The sequence below is a fragment of the Ptiloglossa arizonensis genome, chromosome 9 (genome assembly GCF_051014685.1).
Source record: "Ptiloglossa arizonensis isolate GNS036 chromosome 9, iyPtiAriz1_principal, whole genome shotgun sequence".
NCBI lineage: Eukaryota > Metazoa > Arthropoda > Insecta > Hymenoptera > Colletidae > Ptiloglossa > Ptiloglossa arizonensis.
The window spans coordinates 19,759,407-19,776,799 of NC_135056.1; the positions used below are offsets into that span (position 1 = coordinate 19,759,407).

The window sequence follows — 17,393 nt, forward strand, 5'->3', positions numbered from 1 at the left end:
GTTCGAGGTCGGAGAAGAGGATGCGCCTGATGGGATTTAAACGTCAATACCGGCGAGTTCCGAACGTCCATTAAAGAGGATTAATTTATTGCCGTAGCTTTAGTCAAAAACAATCGAATTCGTCGCGTCGCGTCGCGTCGGGTCGGGTCGGGTCGGGTCGCGTTGCGTCCTCTCGGTCGCCGTTCTCCTAGTAATATTCCATTTAAGAGGATTAGTTCACTCCGTAATTTTCAATTTACTGCATCGTCGTTGTACCAGTGTTCGTTTTAATTAAACGAAGCTCCAACTTGCCGCCCTGGCTCGTGCCCTGGCCCCACCGACCCCCCGCCCCCCGTTTCCTCGGTCACCGTCAACCCCCTCGACGCGTTGCGCCACTTCCCGCCTCCGCGCGTGTCGTTTCGTTTCTTTGGCTAATATTTTTTACAAAAGTTTCGTTATTTTCGCGAACGGCCGCGCAATTTCGTCGCAGCGATAAAATTTACCGTCCTCGATATTGCGCGCGGTATTTTTACGCGAAACCGGAACGGGGTCGGGTGTTTCGCGGGGGGTGGTGGTCGCGAATAGCGGGGTTCCGGTGTCTTGACTCGGTCCAGGGATACCGGGAGTCCTGTACCTGTTGATCCCTACGGATCCCTCCTCGATCCGCTACCGTTGGTCGTTCGATGCTGACGGGGGCGAGGGGTAAATAACTGGCTGCAGACACGAAGGGGGTGGAATTATGCTAGGTTCTCGAAAAGCGATAAAATAAATCATGCTACGCGAGGACACACGTTGCGGTGTGGCACGGTGGTATTCCGCCTCCTCTTGCTCCGTCCTTGGGTCCTACGGGCGGCGCTCCTCGATACGGAGAGGAGAAAGCTGCCGAGGCGACTTCTCCCGCGGGAAATCAGAGAAAGATGCACTACGACGGGAACCACCCTTACCCCCGTGCGCCCTTCTCTCTATCGTGGCAAGTCGTGGCTGGTCCTCGCCCCATGGAACCACCTACGCTACACATTTCCGCTTGCCGTGCACACGTGTGTGCCAATCGCACCGGCCCGCTTTCTTCTTTCTCCGCGAGGCCGAGGGAGCCTGGAACCGATCGAGCTACGAGGACGGATCGTCGACACAAGCTCGGGGAGCTTCGAACGAAACCGCCTCTATCGCGAGAGGAACGCGTCGCGCTTCGGATCGGGGCGAGGCATCGAATACGAGTTCCTCGCGCGTAATTCACCGCGGAGACCGCTCGGTGAATTAGACGGCTGGAAATCCAATCGTCGCTCGCTCGCTCGCTCGCTCGCTTTTGGAATCGTTAAGCACCGGATTCGTTTCGGTTCGATGGATCAACGAAGCTTACGAGCAAGAGTCACTGACCTGTGCTCGCTGTTTATTTACTCGGGATTTAAACGCACTCGTCAACGGATAGAGCAGCGCCTACCAGAGAGAGGATTTAATAGTTCGAAGATAATCGAGTTGTTAACACCTCGGTGATTCGGCGAACTCCGTTACGCGTACAAGGCGTTTCAAAGGAATTTTTGTCCGACCTGCTCGGTCACGCATTAAGCTCCCGGGTCTATTTGCGCGAAAACTGGCCTCGCTCGAATCGACCTCGGTCTCCGGAGAGCGGTACCTCGACCGAAAGATTTCCGAGATCGTTACCGATGGACCTTCGAACCGATCCTGGTCACGGTAGACGGAGGAATCGAAGGTCGAAGGTGTATACAAGCTGAAAATACAACGCGCACGATCCGCGACGGAAATCGCGGCGGGTAACAATTCGAAACAGAGATTCGAGCGAGTTTCAACGAGCGTGTCGCGCGTGGAAACGCTCGAACGCGCGCGATCTCTCTCAGGTGCTCGCGAACAACGATTCGAAAACGCGCGACGCAAGAGCAATTGGCTCTCGACGGATACCGATTTTCTACACGAGCGTTTAATTACCGGCGCACGCGTTCGCGCGTACATACGCTGCACGCGCACGCCGCGTTGCGTCGCGTTGCGTTTTTATCGGAACGGTTTCCGAGCAGGTCGTTCTTCCGCAAGTTTGTCGCGTCTACGCGTACCCGACCTGCCAGACGACGAGATATACATACAAAATATAGAATGTGTGCACGCACACGCGCACTTTTAGCGCAGTTATGCGTACACGGCGATGGTGAACACGAGAAACCACTCAGGGAACCTGTTCGAGTCGCTACGTTCCGAGACGCGGAAGACAGACTTGCGCTCGACGCACACGCGCGTAAATACCGTGTGTGTTTCCCTCGTTTCTTTTTTCGTTTCTCTATTTTCCTCTCTTGCGTAACAACGATAGTCGATGGAAATAAAAGTGTTTCGGTTCGCCGGTGGATACTGTCGCGAATCCGATGTAACTTTACCGCTCGCGCGCTCTTTTTACCTTTTTTCCGATGCGCATTCGTCGAACGTGAAAAATGTAAAGAAACGTTTCGAATAAACGTCGAACCGAGTTCGATTTTCGACGAGAAAATTCCTCGTCGACCCGTGTCAAAAAATCGACGAAATCTTGTCCGTTGGTCAGTTTTCTCATCGGAGAGTATTTGCGGGAACGCGACTCCGTCGGTTGACCGAAAACGTAGAATAAGATGGCGCGGGGACAGTAACGCGGTAAGCGAAACTGCGTTTTCTGTTGCAGTTTCGTTTCGTGCACTGGCCTTCTGGAAACGGTGAACTTTATGAGAACTTCGGTAAGTACCGAACGCAGATTCGTAATTTATCCTTCTTCAGCAACGATACATACGTACCGGGGCTGCTCCGAAACTAATGACTAGACTCCGCTAATTCTGTTCGTTTTCGCACCAACGGAACTATCGGAAAACCGTTTTGTTTGTCGGGAAACTCTTACCGCTCCGTTTCGGAATTCACCGGGCGTTGCATACGGTAGATAAGCAAGGGAAGTGCGTCCTCGAGAATGCTCCAACTTGGCGAGCAATTTACTTTATGGCAATATCTTGCCCGGAGATGAGCGAAATTCTTATCCGGATGAAAATTCCTGGTAACGAATTACAGATAAATACGTTCTCGTAGGTTGTTCGTTGACTCGGGAGCGGTCCGGTTACAATCGTGTTCCACGTTCAACGGATAAAAATCCGCTCGATCGAACAAACGTCGCGTATAAATCACCGTACGATGTTTTCATTGGCGGTCTGTAATCGAGTTTGTTCGTCTCCGTTGGTAGAGTTAGGCGGAAACGACGAGCGTTTAAGACTACGCGGAAGAGGTCGAGCGGAGCTATTTGAATTTTTGAATCATCGATCGCGCGCGATGTGTGCATCGGGAGTGAATTGCGAAGCTACCCACAGCGAGTGTGCACGTATACCCGGGAGAGAATCAACCGAACCTCTCAATGACGTTGCAACTTCGATCACCATCGTACGTAGACGCGGCGTAAATTTTGGAATCGCGGCAAGCGGCTACTTCGATTTCGTTCCAAGATGCATCGAAAGAATCCGTCGGAGTCTCTATAAGATGGCGGAGAGTCGAACGGTCGCCGAATCGCGGAACAAAGCGCAATACGCGAGAGTATGGAGGTTCGAAGAGGTTCGAGAGAGCGCGCGATAGCGCGTTTCGGTTAAATTCGATCGATCGGTAACTGCATTCGCGTCGTTAGTCAAGGAGTCTCTCGTTGCATTCGATCGGCTCGTTGGTCCGTTTCACCGATAGTTAGGAAACACGAGTTCCGTTAACGCGCAAATTAATTTACCATTGAGGGGTATCGATCTGTCGGTGAATTTTGCATTCTTGGGAATCGGTTAAATGGAGCTTAGGTGTAGGATGCTTCGGATAAGGCATCCTCTCGCCTCTCTTTGCCTCTCTGGTTTCTGCCAAAGGCAGCCTCTAGGTAATTAAGTCGAGCCCACAGCAACGTCGCTTCCATTGTGCGGGGCAAATGGGCTGTTTAGCCCGGATACATGACTCCATCCCCCTGTTATTGTGCATGTACCGACGCAATCGATCACCAACCCTTCCCATTCTCGCCCTCCTTCCCTCGTTACCTCCCGCCGTCTCTCTTCCACCTGCACCGTACTCCGTCGAATCTGTTCGTTTATCCGATCGTAAAAATTTCTCACGATCGCTCCGAAATTGAATCGACGTCGGAAAGGAGCACGATCGTACTCGGTCGCGAGCAAAGAGTACCAAGGGACCTCGTTGTAATCGTTGCTCCTTGTATCGGCGATGAATCCGTCCGTTCTCTTTAAATTCTTCGTAACTCGACGGAAAGACGACGAAACGCTCCGAAGGTTAAACACGATTTATTTATCCTACGGAGAACCGAGCACGATCGATTCCCCCGTAGCGGAAATCGTCGTCTCACTCTCGGAGGCGACTTCGATCGGTGTTTCGCGCAGTGGTACGCGTCGATCGAAACCGTTATGCCCTTTTCCTCGTCGCGACCGCGATCTCGGTGTCTTCGTGCTCGTCTAAACCGCGCTCGATCGCGTTCGAATCCCTGGAAAAAGTAACGCGAATCTCGCTTCGAGACCACGAATACTCGGTAGAACGGAGGACTCCTGTTCTCGCGTTTATCGCGAAGAAGTTCCATAGGAGTCTTCGGCTCGAAACCTTAGAAACATCCGGCGACGGATTTGCGAGGGAACGAGTTTCCAGCTCCGCTCGAATCTGGCCGAATGAAACCCGATTCGAGGGTAATAATACACGGTGTACGTTTTCTCTTTCGAAGCTTATTCCGGCAAACAATCCGAGCAGAGATCGCGCGAGAGGGAAACGAAAATATTGTTCCACGAAGATACATTTCGTTCGTGCCGGCTACGCGACACTCGGGCGTCTCGGTTGTGTACACTTGTACGCTTGTACGCGCGCGCGCGCGCGCGTTATGCCGAAGTATAGAACCGACCGGTGGATAGGAAATCCAGTTGAAACGAATTCAGGAAAATCCTCTCTGGGGAGTGGACGACGATTCGTGCTGCTTCCTCGGAGGAGTCTCGGCGAACTCTTTGACGCGGGACACTTTAAAAACGTGCGAGGAATATCCGAAGTAGCCCACTTTAGCGGTAACGACTCGCCAGGATAGAAGCGAGTTCCTTTTCGCTCGTTCCGTCGACGTAAAATTACTTCTCGTCGAAGGTCGTTCCCTTTCGGATCTTAATCTAAATCGTGATTTCTTTTCATAAATATTTAACCCCGTCTCGGTGTCCCCGCGTGGAACTGTCCGGAGCTTCCTTCTCGGTTCGAAAATTCGTCTCGAGGATCGAGCGGCGTGTGTTCGCGATCGCGGCCGTTTGTCGCCGCCTTTTGCAGTTTCGAGGTGTTGCGTTGCCCGTGGAAAATATCGAAGAAAGAGGAGCGCGGTCGTAACTCTCGAGCATCGAACGAATCTAGTTTCGCGGAAAACTTTGGCGGCGCGGTGAACTTTGGCGACGCGTCGCGAATATTTCACGTACGTAGGTAGGTACGTGGAAAGAATGCGGGATCCGGAACCGCGGATGTCGGTTTATTCGCGCGAGAAAAGGGAACCGGATTTCGTCGAGGATGACGAACGGCGTCGATTACCATGGGCCACGTGTGCCCGGGCTCGTGTAAGACGGATATTGGACGGCCATCGATGGCGGCCCTGTCATTAAGCCTCGTTTCTATCGATCAGGTGCGGTTTGGGAACCACCTGACGCTCGCGAGAATCCGCCTCGTTCCTGAGGAATTACACGATGTTCACCGCAGATGCACCGATTCCGTCGGTGAATAATGGCTTCCCGAACCAGGGAAACCTTGTCACGAATTCTTCGGGCGATAAATCGAGCCGACGAAACACCGTTTCAACGTTGCAGATTTCACCGATGGGCCCCCCGTCGCCCGCTCGAACCTTTCGTTCGGGATTAATTGTGAATTTTTTACGCCGCGCGGAAGTAACGATGACAAAGTAGCGTCTACGTCTACGATCGAATCACCGCTACGATAAATTAACGCGCGACGCCGCGTCGCGCCGTTGAGGTTAAATCGCGCGATGGATTGTTAATAATTTACGACGCGTCGGGGCTCGTACCGTACACGATGAACGCCAATTCCAACGGAAGATAATGAGCGCGAACGGATGGTTTTTAAATTCGCGCGGCGAACGAGCTCCGAAACGTCGCCTCGCCGTGCAGAAAATAAAACCTCGACGCGGAGGCGCGCGCGTGCTTTCGAATCGACGACGCTCGCTCGCTGCGAAGAACGGGTCGACCGCGCGGAATTTCAATGATTCATGGCAGTATTATTCCCGTTGAACCGGCTCTGCGATAAAATAACACCGATACTCCGGGACCGGTATCATCGAGACGAATCGTTTTCGTTATTGTCTCGACGTATTCGCCTATTCGATTTTTCGCCGCTGCGAGCTACCGAGCGAGGAGACGCGACGAGTCGAGCGGCACTTTTCCGCTCCCGCGACGAGTAATTTCAATTTCGGCGATCGACGTGAAAAAATACGCCAAGAATTTCGGGTCGAGTTCGTCCCTCTGTCGATCTCCCATTTTCCGCTTCCTCGTGTCCTTCGAACGTCGTTTCGCGATTTTCTAATCTACTTCTATCCACCGTAATTCTAACATTGCGGAAAGGAACAGAGTTATCGTCGATTTTACGAGATCGGGAAGAAGAAGAAATTTACCAGCGCGAGTTTCCTCTTCGGTTTTTCTTTCGGAGCGAGAGAGACGCCGTCGACGAGGCATCGTTGTCGCGTTGGCCACCGAAGACGAAAGAACGTAATCAAACGAATAGAATTTAATTCGGGTACACGTTCGGGAGAAACGAGGTTAGTTGCGGGAGAGTTTTCGACCAACCGGGGATTAATCTACACGTTACTATTCGCGTCGGCTGCATTTGCATTCCCGAGACGACGTGCCTCCGCAGACCTAGACGTCTTCCGATACGCGTCGACGACGTGCTCGCGATTCCACGATGATTCCGAGGACGAACGCGTGGCAGTTGACGCGAATCATCGCCGAGCGTTACGCGCGAAGGGTCGATATTCGATCCACCGCGTCGCTCGATCGCGATCTCGAGCCACGAACTTTGGAATCGTAATTCCTCCGACGAAATTATGTATTTTTTCCGTTAACCGAGAACACACATTGGAACGTATTTCTCGGCCAGTTTCACGAACCGGACGGAATCTTCGAACAGAACCGAGTCTCCGAGATACGAATTACGTTCCGCGCGCACAAACGAGCGACCTGGAATCAACGAATCGCGAAACACGTTGCGTAAATATTTTTCAACCGGACGTTATTTCGTTCCCCGTCCGTCGGTTAAATAGAGCGCGCAATGTTAACGAATCGAGCTTATCGATAATAACGCGAACGCTAATTTAAATTAGCGTTTACGTTTCGCAAACACGGCGAGTAATTCTAGCGAGCACGGGCCACTCGATCGAAACCTGTTCCCACGGGTTCGGTGGCCGGTTCGATTTCCACGTAGGAGTCGTTTTCAACCGCGCGTAAATTGCATCCGACTTGCCGCGAAACGACTTTTTACCGGGAGCCATCTTTTTCCATTACGAACTTCTTTCGAGCCCTTCCCGTAGGAAACGATGGAACCGCAATTACGTCGTTGAATTACCTTTCGCGTCGTTATCGATTCGTCGTCGGTGGTCGAAACATTCGAATCGAAGGAAGACGAGCGCTCGTCGAGAACGCGGTACTCGTCGAACGAGAAACTCGTTCGTTGGTTTTCGATCTACCTCGACGTTTGTTCGATTTCTCGTCGCGGACGGGTCCGTTCGTCGATCGAAACGACTCCTCTCGTCCGAAGCGGTTGCGTTTCGCGATCGACGCGAGCGGAAAGAGAAAAAAATTGGAACACCGGACGTCCGAAAGGTAAAAACTCGGTCGGTCGCGTCCGGAGCGAGGGCACGGTTCGCGAGCGCAGCCTTTGGTAGTTATTTCGGGGCGAAATCCGTCGGAGTTCTGGGAAAATTTCGGGTCGGCCTCTTAGCCACGTGGGATGCACGGTACCTGAGTTTTCTCTACGTTCGTTCCGAGAACCGTAAACTAGAACAAGCTGCCGTGCCCTCTCTGTCTTCCCTCGAGTGTGACGAAGTGGTCTAGAGTTCACTCTCCTCTCTTTGCATTCAAAGTCTCTCTTCCTGTCCACCCTGTTCGCTTCCACTCCCTCTCTCTCTCTCTCTCGTTCTACCGTCCCCGTCGTTCATCGTTCACGGTTTTTAAAATTACCACCCGAGGTCGGGGTTTCCTCGAAGAGACTCGTTCCCGCAACAAGTTTCGTCCCCTTGGAAATCGATCGGGGTTAACTCGATACTCGAGACGAACGGGACCGACTCCGTTTTCGACGTAGCTGCGAATCGCGGAACAACGAGGGACAAAAAGAAGGAAAGGAAAAAAAATAAAAGGAAAAAGGAGAACGTCTACGACGCGGAACGATTATCGGGGGCTCGAAAGAGCGGAGCAATTTTCGAAAGGTAGCTGCGCGGAAGCGGAAGTTAACCTCGGGAATATTAACGGTGACGGGCGACGTTATATCGGTGCACAAAAGAGTGCCGCGCGGGGCCCGAGTTCTCGGGTGCATTTTATCGGGTGCATTTTCACGGAGCGGCAACACGAGCTCGCGACCGACAGCATGAATGTTTGATGGAGCGAGCCAGATCGCTCGGAAGTTCTCTCTCCCTCTTTCTCTCTCTCTCTCTCTCCAATATTACCAGCGATAACGTCGGTCGTCGATCAAATAAAAGGTCCGTTGGCGCGGGGGTGGGTCGGTGGAGAACGAGAACGAACGAATAAGTGACTGACAGAAACGCGGATGGAGACGGCAAAGGGCCGCGATTTCCACCCTCCGCCCTTTTGCTCGTGGAAAGCTCGCGGTTTAAACCGCGTACGTGACATCGCGCGAACAGTGTCGTTGGATAATTTACTCCGCAAATTGTAGCGACGATCGGACAAAAACGATGCAAGGAATCTCGATTCACTTTGGAGCGTTGGTTCGCTCGATGAGTCACCGATCGTAACTCTCTTCGCGCGAGCGAGTTTCCCCGAATCGTTCGATTCGTCGTAGACGCGACCGCGGTCGCAAAGTTCCCGAAGGGTCCGCGTCACCGGTAAAAACCCTCCCCGTTGGTAAGTCATTCGTCGAGTTCAAGGCCTCGTTGACGCAACGACGTAAAGTCGCGGTCGGATCGATCGGTTGTTTCTCGTTTTTTTCGTAGATGGTTCGCGGAAAGCACCGGTCGGTAAATTTACGCGCGAATGTCGTGCGAGCGGGAGACCGAGGACGGATCGTTTCGCCTCGAGGTTGTACCTGCGTGGCGCCAGGTTGAGAGACTCTGTGCCGGCGCCAGGTTGGCTGGAACCTGACACGCGATCAATCAACCCGCTGCCCTGTCCACTAGCCGGGTTTACCTGCCGGTTTACCTCATCGCTCGAGTTTTGAATTCGCGCTCCAAATGCGCTCCACGATTCCCGACCGGTGGAACCGAGGGGGAGTCGGTCGGCCCGAACGGAAACTTTTTAATTAAAATAGCGAACAGTTTGCTCGTCCAGAAGGCGCGGAGAATTTAACGAACGTAATTATACAGCTATAACGCGCGTCGTTCCCCGCGTGAAGGAATACCTTCGCGATCCGCGAGCGAGTCGTAACCTACGGAGAACGTATCTCGGTTCGGTCGTTGGATCCTCGGGACGCGACACGCGGCGGAAATTTTCGCGTTACCGAATCACGCGTCAAATATATTCGAATTTACAAGGTACGGGTAGAGAGGGTCGGTAGAGCTCCCTTCTCTCTCCGTTCGGCCCGCCTCTAGCAAACTGCGTAAATCCTCGTGTAAATTCTCCTTCCAAAGGGATAACCTCGACTCACTCGCAAATCCTATTGCCAAGCTATCGCGGTATCAAAACCCATTCCCGTGTAATCTGGCGTTGTTAGTCGTCGATCGAAACGCGATACCGTCGCGTACGTCCGCGCTACCGTTATTGTTTATATTAATTTCGTATCGCTGTCGGATATTGTTTCCCGGGGGCACGGAGCGACGCCGGCGGGCGCGAAACGGTGCCGGCTCGCGTCGAATCGTCGACGGTCGGTGCAACTCGAAGGAAACGCGAACCGTAATTGCGAATCGTCGCCTAGGTGCGATCGTAGGTTCGAGTTTGCGCCATTTCGAAGCCGTTTCGACGTTCGTCTTCGGTGTCTCGTCTAGCGGGAAATTTCGTCCGCGACGAGAAGGGACGTAAGGTTGGATTACGGGAACGGAGCTCAACGCGCGTAGAAACCGGAAGGAAAAACGTTGCCTCGCGTAAACCGTTTCATTTTCATCGGGACGTTGTTTGTTAGCGCGTGCCGCACGGGGCAACGCGCGTATCCGCCGCGAGGTAAAATCTCATTTGGCCGAAGGACGAAGGGCGCGTGTGTATATAGGCGCACCTACCTAGACGGGATAAAATTACGTCGAGTTTGTCGTCTTTACGAGCTACGCCGCGGCGACAGGGCGTCGTGCGGTCGGCGTAACAAGCAGAAACCAGTAAATTATACGTCTTGCCTTACCTGACCGTGGCAAAATCCATTTTAGCTTAGCCGCGCGTCGTCCCTTGACCCCGAAGATTTTTCAAATCCTCCGAGACAACGTCCAGTCCGACAACGCTTCGAGCCCGTGACACCCTTCTTCGCCTCGAAACGCTCCTTAATATCGTCCAACCGATACCAGAGCGCGTATTTCTTCCCTTACCGTCCGAGTAAATAGAAATCGCCGAGCAACGTAAAATACGATTCGTTCGGTTTTCGGCTCTCTTTCCAAGTACGGTTCTACTTTTCGTCTCGTTTCGCGCTCGGGCGAACGTCGAAATAATTTATCGGGATAATATTTTCGGGGAAACGTTTGCGTACTCGCGAGAAAAATTTCGATCCGTTGGAAAGTTCGAAGCCTACTCGAAACTTTTCGGCGTGCGCGCGTACACCCCCAGGGAGTCGCTGTCTCGGAACGCGTAACAAACGATCCGTCTATCCGCGGGAAAGATACGAGCTCTCTACCCGCGAAGAAAAAATCATTTCTCGCGGAACGAAAGTGTCGCGGTAATTGCCCCGACGCGAAACTGATTGCGAAAGTTGTCGCGCGAAACGACTCGACTCGACGCCGAACGTCCGCGTCGCCTCGCGTCTCCTCTCCTTGCCGAGTTCTCGGTCCCGCTCCGGAAAATAAGCTCTATTTCCATTTACGGCGCGAAATATCCCGAAGGGCGGAGAGAACGGAGATACGGGGAACTAGCAGCCTATTTGCATTCAAATCAAAAATCTTAATGACGAGATTCTTGTCGGGAGGGAACTCGTCTTCGATTTAGAAGATTTCGTTCCAGCTTCGAGTTAGGGGGAGCAAACGACGTTCGCCTCTTATCGAGTCGACTGGCTGCCGTTGGGCGCGTCGCGCGTTCGGATAAAAGAAAAAAAAAAGAAAAAATTCGTTCAGGTTTCTCATCAGCGGAGGAGTTTCCGTTCTCCGTTCGTCGCGAGTCGTCCCGCGACGTTGCACGGTAATTGTAATCGACGCTCGCGACGAGAGAAATTTTACTCTCGCAGGTACGGTCGAGCGTTACCCGAGGGTCTCGCGGTTAATTTCGCGTTCCTCGAAATTTCGTCGATCGATGTTTCGTCGCGACACGAATCACGCGGGCCTCCCGCGAAACGGGTCATCGAACGGAGTCTATCCTCGTTCGTACGGGGTAGATACGCGTCGAAGGTTACCAGGATTGCTCGAACGAGTCGCGATATCGGGAACCGGGTAGTCGATCGTGTACGCGCGTGGCCGCGTGTGCGTGTAAGCTCGACGCGGCGCGACGCGGCGGTTCGACGACGTCACGATTTCCCGGCAGGTGATATCGAGTCTCGTCGGATTTTCGCGGGTAGAGCCGAGATTGGAGCCGGTAACGACGCGTCGACGATGTTTACCCAGACACGAGGGCTGAAACGATCCTCCATGATTCGTGTGTACGTGCTCGCGAGAGTGCTCACGGAGTCCTGCACCGAGAAACTTACGACTCGTTTATATATCTATCGACCTGCGCGAACTTCAGCTACTTTACGAATGCACCAAGAGTTCAACGGCCCTCGGGAATCGAACGGAGGTGGGACAGGAGAAACTCGTGGCTGCGAACGACGCCGGTGAGTTTGAAAATTTGTAATCCTTCCCGGTGGCTGCCCGGGCGAAATCGGAAATTCGTTCGCGTGTTCCGCGCTCGCCTTTGTTTCGTTAATTCGTCCCGCGGAATAATCATTGAAATTCAATCCCGGCGAAACGAATAATATTTCATCCGGGAACGCGCGCCGCGTATTTGCATCGAGACAAGATTTTACATCGGTAGCTTTCCGTCGAGCTTTCGCGCAGCCCGATCGTTGTTATCGTACGCGCGAATTTTCCGTGGAAAATTACGGAAAAATGAAACGGCGCGATACTATCGCGGTGTTTTATCGAAACTGCGACGAGATTGAAAAAAATTGCGCATCGCGAAGAGGAGCGGGAGAATTCGGTGAACGGATTGGGGCGTAACGACGCGTTGGTAAATTTCCATCCGCGGACCGTTTCTCGTTACTGAACGAACCGTGAAGTCTTCCGGTGGAAGGCGCCAGACACCGTCGTAAATCACCCTGTATTTAGCGGTTAAAAGCGGCGTTTAAGGTTGTTTTATGAATGACCGAGCAACCTGGAAGGAATATCTCGTGGCCGGCACTCGTACGTTTCGTGCTCGCGGCTCGAGCAAGGGGTTGTTCCAGTTTTGGATAAGCCGTTGAATAAAAGGAGGATGGCGCGGGGCGGGGTGGGGTCGGGGCGGGGTGGTCACGGCGCCCGTTCGTCTGCCGCTCCTGGTCGATGGCTTCCTTCGACCCCTCCTGCTCCCCGGTGTTATCTGCAAACTTCTCAGTACCGGTATCGCAGTATTCGTAGTCGGTCATGATTCATTCGTACCGGTAACGATGTAATTCGACGATCATGAACGCTGCCCGTATCGCGTGCAATCAGGTGAAAAAGGAACCCGTTGCCCGAAACACCGTAATTTCGACTGCGTAAGTTTTAACACTGCTATCGATTCGGCTTAACCGCGTTGCGCGCTTATCAATTTTGCACGCCTCGATCGCGCGCCGCGATTGCCTCGCCGCCGCGCAACCACACACGCTGCGCCATTTCCTCGAACCGTGAAACTTTTCGGCGAAAAGAAGCTCGTTCGCGAAACGGCGGGTACCTAGGTAGCTATACGCGTATCGTTATTCCATTCGACGAGACAACGAAATCGTTTATTCCGACGCGGGCTCGCGGCATCGTAACGTTTCGCCCGTCGTTCGCGCTCGTGTAAATATTGCGCGTTGCATCGACTGCGGGGAAAAGGTATTGTTAATATTTGCGCGAACCGCGCGCTTTCGCACTGATCGATTCGAAACTCGTTAACGGACCAGAATCGGAGTATTATTCGATATTAACGAAGCCCACGCGGGAGCTTTTATATTCGCGAGACTCGAATTCGTCGTATTAAATTTTACATCGCGACGGTGCAACTAACGAGAACGATTCGAGCAAGTTCGCGATGCGACGAAGGGCCGCGTGAATTTTTGCTCGGTTTCGCGGCGATTTCGCGGACCGACGTATCCAAGATCGACGCCGATGGAGTATTCCGTTCGCGCGTGTACCGTGCACGCTCTTACGCGAAAATAGTACGCGACGAAACGACGACGACGTCCCTCCGGACGGTGGTCTCGGCGTCTCGCAACGGCGTAGAGAAGACACAACCGCGCTTCACCGAAAATCGAATCGTTTCGTCGATTCCAGCTGGCACCACTCTCCTAACGAACGTTCCTCCGAATTTCCAAACCGAATAATCGTAAGCGGCCGATGCAGCGTTAACGAAAGACGACCTAGAAATTGCCCTCGTAGCTGGAACACCGACCGCGTATTCCGGTCTTGTACCGAGCAAATTGCGTTACGCGTTTGTTCCGCTCCCTGTAACTTCCGAGAGGGCGGGATCCTCGGATACTCGGTTAAAGGGTCGAACCGCGCGTTTCGACGGAAACGGAATTTTTTAACGACCGGGAGGACGGAATTGAATCTTCTTTTTTACGTCGAAGATGGAGATCGAAACGCGCGAGTCAAGGTTCGCGCGACGAAAACGACGATCGTTGTACACCGTTGCGGCGTTACGCCAATGCGCGCTGCACGCGCCCGAAATTCCGATCAGGAATTTCTGGAACTCGAGCTCCGCAGCGATTTCTCGCGGTGTAATCCGAATAGCCATGAAATATGTATGTCGCGGGTAGTCCGTGCATAGACGATCGAATTAACGGGTGATCGTTTCCATGGGTATTTCTCTGGTACGATCCGTTACCGTTCGCGAAAGAAACGTCTGCGATCGATTTCCCGAAGTTTGGTTCGAGGAGGAGGACCGATCGCCGGATCAACGAGCGCGGCTCCGATTCGAATCCCGTGCGCGAAAACAAGAACGCGAGATTACGTAAACACTCGTCCCAGTTTCGATGTTTTTCCTCTCGCTCGTTCGCACCCAGCGCAGGGATACCTCGCGCGATCTTATCGTATGCGCGTAAACGCTTTCGCAACGCTTCGACGAATCATTTCCATCCGTTCTAATAGTTCTCTCTCGGTAAATACGCGCACCGATTGCTCGCACGGAGATAGTCGTCGTAGCTGGCAGCTAACGCCGGATAGGCCAAATATTTGCCGCGAGTCTTCCCATCGTTCTTCCGTGGCGAATTCATCTCCGAACTCACCCGGCCAGGATTTATGGGAACACTTCGTGTTTCAATTTTGACCGAGGTCGGCTCGACGGAACTCTGCTACGCGCAATTTCGTATTTCCCACGACGAACCGAGAGAGAAAGAAAGAAAGAAAGAGAGAGATTTCGTTTACGATCGAAGGCACGGATCGAACTCGCGCGCGGTTGTAGGTTGTTGGAGGGAATTCTCGGTGCACACACGTCGGGGAACGTGAGATCATCCGGCGCGTATCCACACCCACGCGAATCGCGGTGCGTGACGTCGCTCGATCCGGAGTGGTCGGCTCCATGGGAATGTCCCCGCTTCCATTGGCGATCGCTTCTGGTTTTCTCTCTCGTCGCGCTCCATTTACGCCGGGGTCCACCGTCGCGTTAACCGGCACCTCGAGCCGATACGAGTCTCGCCTCGTCTTCGAGGCGTTCGCGCGACGAGGGTATCCGTGAACGCGAACGTTTCACCGTTGCCGTGATATCCGTCCCGTGATGTCCACGAGTTCTTCCTACCACGGTCGATACCGACCGGGCCGGGTGTACACGGAAGGATGACGGCTGGCTTCAATTTCGCGTGCTTCTTCGAGGAAACTTTACGATCGGAACACGTGCCGCCTGGTGCGAAATATTTCCCACGGATCGGCGTTATCCCGCGAGTAAAATCGACGAGCGGTGCGTATCGATTTTTACGAGCCGGGAGATCCAGGGATCTCGAGTGCGCGGGTATTTCGGTGTCGCGATCTCGCAGCACCGGCACCAGCAGTACCAGCAGCACCGCCTACGAATTATGCCGTTCGAAAGCCGGTTCGTATTTCATCGGGGCGCGTGTACGCGTGACGTGCACACACGCACGCACGCACGCACGCACTGGCGATGGTACGCGTAAGCGTGCCATTAATTTGCTGCGCGTATCGCGATAATTGTGCAGAAACGTGTGAGTCGCGAATCGTATTGTTCCGGGCTCTTCGTGTCCGGCGTTTACGCGGACTCTTTTGTCATGCAGATGTTCTCGAAGTTTTGTTCTCGAGGGCGAGCGGGTGCGCGGCGCACGCCGGGCTTTCGTTGCGGCGTATTATTCGGTTTCGCGGCCCGGATTCCGAAAGAGTAACGACCTTGCGTCGCGCGCCGCGCTACCGGCCGATTCCACGGCTCCTCGGCTACGGAATATTTCGCTTTCGGAGCTCTTTGTCTCGCGTCTGCTCGAAAACCGTGTCCGCGGCGAACGCTCGGTCCCGGGCGTTGCTCGTAATCGGATTCGCGTCGGTTTCGATTCGAGATGGGCAAAGGTTCGCGCGAAGAAACGCCACGGATCGTCCTTGGCGAGTCGCGCGGTGACATCGGCCGATCGGGAACGTTCGCCTCGAGCGTCGACGAACGAATCGTCGTTCCGCTCAGGGTTACGCGGCAACGAGTACGGGTCGATAACGATCGAGTTCGGAGAAAACGGTTCGGCCCGTACCCCGTAACGTGTCCGTTACGCGCGCATATCCGCAACCGAGTAACGCGGACCGCGTCTCCGAAGGCCGAGAGGGCGTCGCGGAGAGGAAACGAGAGGAGATCCGCGACGATTTAAAACGATCATCGCCCTCGTCCCGATTCGATTCCGGCGAGCCGAGTAATCCCGGCGGCTTCGATTAATCCCGCGTCCCTTGGATCTGTTGATGCAGGTAGCCGACACCGAGGCGTTGCCAAGGTCACGAGGGAGCTACTGAGGTCATCGCTGCACCTATGTTGTGCGGCGAACTCCTGAACGGTGGGTTCGTCAGTACCGGTGCGGTACCGGTGGTTCCCTACGGTCTCTTAGGATTCTGGTTGCCCGGCTGTCTACGCGCCACCAGTCCCAGTTCTCTCAACTCGTCTTACCTGACCCTGTTGGCCGAATTTCTGGCCACGGGCCACCCGGAGCTACGAACCGAGCTGATGGACCTCGCGAAGAGGAGCCATCGGGCTCCCAGCAACGGCGCGGTCCACGACCTTGACCTCGACCTGCACGCCGACGACATCGACGAGAGCGTCTTTCTCGGTGAGTAACGCGCCCGCGCCCGCACCCGCGCGCATACACGCCGCTTCCATTCTCTTTGTTCCCGGCGGAAGACCTCGCGATCGCATCCGCTCGAAACTCGACGCCGAGATTTTTACAGAATCTCCGAGTAATTAACAGTTTCGGGTCAAGGGAAGCTTCTCGCTCGTCTTCCGTCGCGTTTCGATCCACGCTTCGAACATCGACACGCGGCGACTGCTTCCGTTCCATCGAATCGACTGGTTCGCGGGCGTTCCTCGTTCCCTCCGCGCGATACTTTTAACGAGCTCGAGTCGCGTTCTCGCTATTAATAGTACGTATATTGGATTTCTGCTGGACGACCGCGTCCCGACCGACCCGCTCCACATACCGCGTACAAACGGTCGTGTTTCGAAACCGAACGTTCGCCTCAACGGCCGATACGAATCGACGCGGCTCGGAAATACCTAATATTCGATCGTTCTCGATTCCTCGACACGGAACCTCGCGTTCGTTCCTCGTCGAGACGAAAGAGAACGTTTCTCTCGTTCTTACGGACGAATTTACGAACACCGTACGAAAGAGTCTCGAGACGTTCGTTTTCCTCGCGACGAAACGTACGCGATCCTCTCGACGTACGCTCCGAACGATCTCCACTCCGACGATCGACCGTTCACCGTTTCATCCCTCTCGAGCGTAGT

General features: G+C 53.9%; 1 protein-coding gene across 1 annotated transcript in view; it reads left to right on the plus strand.

Annotated features, from left to right (window-relative positions):
* The window catches only part of LOC143151455 (protein Fe65 homolog), a 157,436-nt gene that overhangs the window by 10,862 nt on the left and 129,181 nt on the right, over positions 1-17,393 (plus strand). Inside the window, exons 2-3 of the mRNA XM_076320567.1 lie at positions 2,633-2,684; positions 16,361-16,716. Coding sequence (XP_076176682.1) covers positions 16,422-16,716 — 295 coding nt within the window. The 5' untranslated portion in view covers positions 2,633-2,684; positions 16,361-16,421. The remainder of the gene's footprint in view (positions 1-2,632; positions 2,685-16,360; positions 16,717-17,393) is intronic.